At 47.9% G+C, this 6,988-nt stretch overlaps 2 gene segments (V, D, J or C); both read left to right on the forward strand.

Moving 5' to 3' along the window:
• The first annotated feature begins 589 nt into the window (after positions 1-589).
• The window catches only part of LOC107574548 (Ig heavy chain V region 6.96-like), a 17,067-nt gene continuing 10,668 nt past the window's right edge, over positions 590-6,988 (forward strand). Inside the window, 1 exon segment of the V gene segment in view lies at positions 590-693. Within this exon segment, the coding sequence occupies positions 648-693 (46 nt within the window).
• On the forward strand, positions 2,272-2,707 carry LOC107574554 (Ig heavy chain V region-like). The segment is given in 2 exon segments: positions 2,272-2,314; positions 2,397-2,707. Coding segments are annotated over 2 exon segments (354 nt in total).

Here is a 6,988-nt window from a genome sequence, read left to right on the forward strand (position 1 = left end):
GGAGACGTCACGTCCCATCGCCACAGCTCCTGTACCACCGTTGAGCGGCCGGGTAACCGGCTAGGCTCCTCAGCGAAAACCTGAATATGCGCTGCATCTGCTGCCTACTTATACTCACGCTGTGATCAGCAGCAGCTCGATGCAATAATCGCATGCCAATGTGCATTGACTCGCTTAGTTTACATTCGAAGTAGATTGGTCCCTCTAAGCGAGATCCCAATTCGTCGGTCCTCCGACGTGACGTCTCCGTTCCCTCCTTCAGGGAACGAGGGTTACATACGTAACCGAGACGTTATCTGTATAGATGTTTAAGTTGATTTGATGAGTTAATGCAATTTGAAATGTGTTGCTGTAAACATATTGTACAATAACATGTCGGAAATCCTCTGTACTGCCCTAAAAACTAAATAAATGTGAATTATGTATTATATCAATCAGAATTCAATAAAAAAAAAAATCTCAGTTCCAGTGTTGCCAGAGTTACCTTGTTTTGCAGAATATGTGCAAATGTTATGATGTAGTAGGGAGGGTCAATGTTACTTAAACTTTTAAAAGACTTGTGCTATAAAACAAAAGTCTCAGTCAGTGTTTGTGTCCAGCTGCAGTGAAGCTAAATATTTTACTCTGCAGTTCACAGTTTCGGTGTGATGATGGAAGTGTTACTGCATTTAGTTCCTCTGTTGATCATTTCATGTGAGAAACTCTTATTTTTTTCTGATTTGTTGAGGACATCCCACTGTTCTAGATCATCTAACATGATTTGCTCCATGTTTTTCAGCTGCTAGTGGTCAGTCTTTGACCTCCTCAGATTCTGTGGTGAAAAAGCCTGGAGTATCAGTGACTCTGTCCTGCACTGTCTGGATTCTCAGTGAGCAGCTACTGGATGCACTGGATCCGTCAGAAACCAGGGAAAGCACTGGAGTGGATTGGATATACAGCATAAACACGATTCAAGTGCATATTATGCTCAGTCTCTACAGGGCCAGTTCTCCATCACCAAAGACACCAAAAACATGCTGTATTTAGAGGTGAAAAGCCTGAAGACTGAAGACACAGCTGTTTATTACTGTGCACGAGAGTCACAGTTACACAAAAGACTGCAGGACTGAACAAAAACTATTCATGCATCAAATCACTGAAGCAATTGCAAATTTCCCCACAGTTCAACAAACTATACTTGTTTAGAAATGTATTTGAAGCATTTAAAAACTTCCTCATAAACAGCTTCTCAAATGAATGAGTGAATAAAGGTCTGGAATTAATTAAGGTACATCATAAAGATAATCGATTCAAAGTCTGCAGGGTTGATCAATCAGCAAGATACAAAACCTGTAGAGTTGCCATACATGACATTATGAAACGATATCCAGAAAATATAATATAATATATTTTACATAACACATTTTCTTATAGCTGAACACATATTTATAAACTTTTATCAGACTTTATATACAGTATGTACATAAATACACAATAGACAGAAAGACAATAGATAATATTTCTGAATACATCACTGAATTCAATGATGAACTGTCTTTAACTGAAAAATGAATGTTTACTATTGTGATTTTGCATTATTGACACACTATTTTCCTAATGAATGCTGTTCAGTTGCTTTGACACAATCTGTATTGTTAAAAGCGCTATATAAATAAAGGTGACTTTACTTGACTATGTATACTGTATGAATATATACATATAAATGTGAAGATACTGTATATCATATAAATCTATTGAAATATATATATAAATTGTATTAAATGCACATCTACAGCTATATTAGTATGTTACTGAATATAAAATTACATAAATTATGATATACAAGTAAACCGTCACATATTTTTCAATATTTTAATGATATGTATATTTATTTAGCCTCAGCATGGTTTTGCGACAACAACAACCTGATATAAAAATAGTGCTGATCTGTGTTTGCTGTTCTACTACAACCCATTAAAGCTCTACAACTTTATTAAAGACCTTTACCCACTTTATCATGAACAAAACACAATGTCACATCTGTTTGATGGAACTGAGGGGTTGCACGCACATGCCATGCTGCAAATAATCACATTTATTCACTGACGTACAATATTGTTTCCATACCAAGATAGCTGATACTATTGCCTATACCATGAACCTCAATAGTCTCAAGCTCCAATGATTTCACAATTCAGGGTTTCGATGCAAATTAACTGATGTCTGTTTCATATTTAAACAGCTACACTGTTGAGTGGAGGACTCATCACCAGTTCAGCCTTCATATAAACCATGTTCACTTTATTTCTCTTGCTGTTGCTGGCTGCTGTGTCTTGTAAGTAAATCCCCTGGATAAACAAACTGTTTTTAGTGTAAATATCCATATTCATAATTCTAAATGTTGTGTTTATCCACAGGTATTGACTCTCAGGTTGTGCTCACACAGTCTGAACAGTCAGTAGTTGTGGCTCCAGGTGCTTCCTACAAACTGACCTGTGCCTGCAGTGGGTTTACTGCTAGTAGCACTAGCATGCACTGGATCCGTCAGGCACCTGGAAAAGGACTGGAATGGATTATTTATTATTATTCAGATTCTTATAAGAGCTCAGCTCAGTCAGTGCAGGACAGATTCACAGCATCTAAGGACAGCTCTTATCTCTATCTGCATATGAATCAGCTGAAGACTGAAGACACTGCAGTGTATTACTGTGCAAGAGAGACACAGTGAAACACAAATACAGGCAGCTGTTCAAAAACTCATCGTGAGAAATGAGGTCATGTTTGAGTTACGCTAGCTCTAAAGTAACACAAGGCCCGTCTGAGGTGTTTTAAATGTACTAAATGCAAAAAAAAATATGTCATTAAAATGTAATTCCTATAAACAATAATTACTTTTTTCACACTTGGTTTTCAGTAAATCTGTACAGACTAGTCAGTTTTCTACCGTATGTTTCAGTATGAAGTATAATCTGTACAGTTTATAATATTCAGTTTTTTAAATTTATCTCATAGAATTAACGAACTAGGCATTTTTATAATAGAATTTCTACGTCATAACGTATTCATAACGATAACATAATCATTATGCAATATGATGCAACAAGTGTAGCTTCCTTCCTTCCTTTCTGAGCTAGAAACTGATTGCTGAAAATGACTGAACAATGCTGGTGAATGTCCATAAACAATTAATCTTTCAACCATCCTCACGCCCCACTTTGCCACATTGGGCCAATATTAAAAAAACACAAATTGAAAGAGATTGTAGAACAAAAGCGGGGATGTGTAGAGTTCCTTGGGAGAAGGGGCTCAAATGTAAAAAAAGGGGCATATATATATAATTCTAAAATTCTAAAGTAATTTGCAAGTTCCCTTTCAGTCAGTCATGTTCGACGTTACGTCAGTCGTGACTGAGGAATTGGGATCTCGCCCGAGACCCAATCACCTTCGAGTGTTAACTAAACAAGCCAATGACAGTTGGCGTGTATGTTTCGCCAAGCGCACCCCGCCCCGCAGCGCGGGTATAAAAGGAGAGCGTGTGCAAACGCACATCAGCTTTTCGCTTCGGAGCCGAGCCTTCTAGCTAGACTGAATCTCCACGAGTGTCTACGAGACAGCCTCTGGCGTTGGTGTTATGGCGCATCAGCGGGGGTTGCCATCCAGTGCTGCTTCTCTTCGGCGTGCTGCAGTTTCCCATTCTGCGGTCTCGCCGCAACCTCCCCTGGGCGCTTCAGCGCTCTCTCTAAAAGAGTGTTTTTCTAAAAGAGCAATATCTAAAAGAGCTCCACGAGCGACGGGCGTCTTTTTAAGCTCGTGGAGTTTCTGGATGTGGTCGTTTCCTGGCTTCATCTGACGGTCACAATCACTGTATCTCGTGCTTGGGCTTTCAGCACGCTGAAGCAGCGCTCGTGGATGAGTTATGTTCTCATTGCGGGAACATGACCATCGCGATGTTGCAGTCCAGATACCTCCTCATCAAACGGGGGGGTATCCCCCTTGCCATGCCCCGTTCTAGCTCCTCCGTCTCTCGGAGGGCTACTTTCTGCTCACGCTCAGGGTGATCTGAGGATCACAATGAAAGCTTCCCCGCCGAGTGCATCTCCACGGGCCTCTCATTCCTCCAGCACATCTCACCATCTTGTGTTCCCGGACGAGCTCGCTGGATCCTCGGACAGGGCGAGGCCCAGCATCTTGTTCGGAGCGCAAGCAGATGACAGGATGTCGATCGCTGCATCGGAGGGCGAGCTAGGCTCTGGAGATGACGATTGAGCTGCGCTGCCTCCGTCAGGAAGAGTGGCGTTGCCCGAGTCAGATCCAGAGCTGACTGCTACTGCACTGGAGGCCTCCTCCTTCTCCCGAACGCTCGAGGCTGGACGATTGGTTCCTGGGGGCGCAGGCCGGTCGTCGGCAGCCGCCTCCAGTTCCATTCTTCCCGGAAGTGTATGAGGAGGTGACTAAGTCTTGGAGGGGACCTTTTTCTGCCCGAAATAGGCCTGGTGCCTCCTCCGTCCTCACCACCTTCGACGGTGGGGCGGCCCAAGGGTATGTGGACATCCCCCCAGTCGAGCGCGCTATTGCCATGTAGCTCTGCCCGCAAAGTGCCGCCGCCTGGAGGGGTAATCCACGCCTTCCGTCCAGGGCCTGTAAGTTCTCGTCTGCTCTGACGGCTAAGGCTTACAGTACTGCTGGACAGACCGCTTCCGCCCAGCACGCCATGGCCCTCCTGCAAGTCCACCAGGCCAAGGCGTTGAAGCAGTTGCACGAGGGTGGTGCTGACCCAGGTGTGTTGCAGGAAATGCATACTGCAACGGACCTCGCACTTAGAGCGACGAAAGTCACAGCACAGGCCCTGGGTCAGACGATGTCCACACTGGTGGTCCAGGAGCGCCACCTATGGCTGACCTTGGCGGATATGAGGGAGGCCGACAAGCATCGCTTCCTGGACTCTCCGATCTCCCGGGCCGGCCTATTCGGCGAAGCGGTAGAGGGCTTTGCCCAACAGTTTTCCGCCGTACAGAAGCAGACGGAGGCGTTTCGGCACATCCTGCCCCGACGGTCTGCTGCTGTCTCCACCCCACCGCCGGCTGCAGCCCCTCTGTCTGCTCGTCCCTGAGACGGGCGACCCGGAGTCCTTGGATCCTGCTCTTCAGGAGGTGGTGTCCGCACCACTCCTTCCCCCGGAGGAGGGCCGGGTGGAGAATCCTTTGTTCCTGTTTTGTTCTGTTCCGCCACTGGCTCCTCAGCGTACCCAAAACCTCAAAAAAAGAGCAGTTTCCTTTTTCTCCGGGTCCCAAGAGGGCAAGGATGGCAGTGCACGAGACACAGTCTCCACACTCCCATCCCCCTCTCTTTTCGCCAGTGGGCAGCAGGGTCCGGTTCGAGGACGCCATGCCTCCTCACGTGTCCCCTGCCCAGCAGTGGAGCCAGGTAAGTGGCGCGATGCACACTCAAACCCCACTCTGCCTTTGGGGTTGGGTCACTGTGTTCCACTTCACTGCCCCGCGGCAGGTACGTCGGTGGTCTCCCTAGTTCCGCTTGTTCGGTCACTGGGGGCCTGGCTAGCGCTCCTCAGACACAGTCCTCTTCAGTCTCGCTGGCTCGTGAGAACCATCTGACTTGGCTATGCGATTCAATTCACCCGGCGCCCTCCCAAGTTCAGGGGCATTCGGTTTACCTCTGTGTTGGACAGAGATGCTCCTGTCTTGCGTGCAGAGATCGCGGTCCTGCTGGCGAAGGACGCGATACAGCCGGTCCCTCCAGCCGAGATGAGGTAAGGGTTTTACAGCCCATACTTCATCGTACCCAAGAAAGGGTTGTGCTTGGACCGGGTCTTTCAATGCATCCATCCTTTCGATTGGTTCGCAGCAATCGACCTCAAGGACGCATACTTTCATGTCTCAATACTCCCTCGACACAGGCCGTTTCTCCGCTTTGCGTTCGAAAGGCGAGAATATCAGTACAAGGTCCTCCCCTTCTGGCTATCCCTGTCGCCTCGTGTCTTCACCAAGGTTCCCTTGTTCCATTAAGGGAAGTTGGCATTCGCATTCTCAACTACCTCGATGACTGGCTCATATTGGCCCAGTCTCGAGCGCAGTTGTGTGAACACAGGGACACGGTGCTCAATCACCTCAGCCGGTTGGGGCTTCGGGTCAACTGGGAAAAGAGCAAACTCTCCCCGGTGCAGAGGATCGCTCTTTTCTTGGCATGGAGCTGGACTTGGTCAATCTCTCAGCACGTCTCTCAGTAGAGCGTGCGCTGTCGATGCTGAACTGCCTGGAGTCTTTCCAGCGCAAGACGGCGGTTCCACTGAAACAATTTCAGAGGCTCCTGGGGCATATGGCAACCGCAGCAGCTGTCACGCCGAGATCGCTTCAGCGTTGGCTTCACAACCGGGACCCAAGATGGGCATGGCGACACGGCACGTACCGGGTCTCAGTCACCCCGTCCTGCCGTCAGACCTTCAGCCCGTGGTCGGATCTTGCCTTTCTTTGGGCAGGAGTGCCCCTAGGGCATGTGTCCAGGCATGTTGTTGTATCAACAGATGCCTCTGCCAGGGGCTGGGGTGCCATGTGCAATGGGCATGCAGCTGCGGGGCTCTGGTTGGGGCCCCGACTGCAGTGGCATATCAACTGCCTCGAGTTGCAAGCAGTATGGCTTGCTCTACGCCGCTTCAAATCGCCGCTACACGACAAGCACGTACTGGTCCGTACGGAAAACACTGCGACCGTTGCGTACATCAACCACCAAGGCGGTCTACGCTCCCCGTCGCATGTCGCAACTTGCCCGCCATTTCCTCCTTTGGAGTCAGAAGCATCTGAGGTCGCTTCGCGCCGTTCATGTCCCAGGCAAGCTCAATCGTGCAGCCGATGAGCTCTCACGTCAGCCCGCCCTTCCGGGGGAATGGCGACTCCACCCCGAGACAGTCCAGCTGATTTGGAGATGCTTTGGGGATGCTCAGGTAGACCTGTTTGCCTCCCCGGACACGTCCCATTGCCAGTTGTTTTACTCCCTG

Source organism: Sinocyclocheilus grahami, unplaced genomic scaffold (genome assembly GCF_001515645.1).
Source record: "Sinocyclocheilus grahami isolate Dianchi unplaced genomic scaffold, SAMN03320097.WGS_v1.1 scaffold2266.1, whole genome shotgun sequence".
Classification (NCBI taxonomy): domain Eukaryota; kingdom Metazoa; phylum Chordata; class Actinopteri; order Cypriniformes; family Cyprinidae; genus Sinocyclocheilus; species Sinocyclocheilus grahami.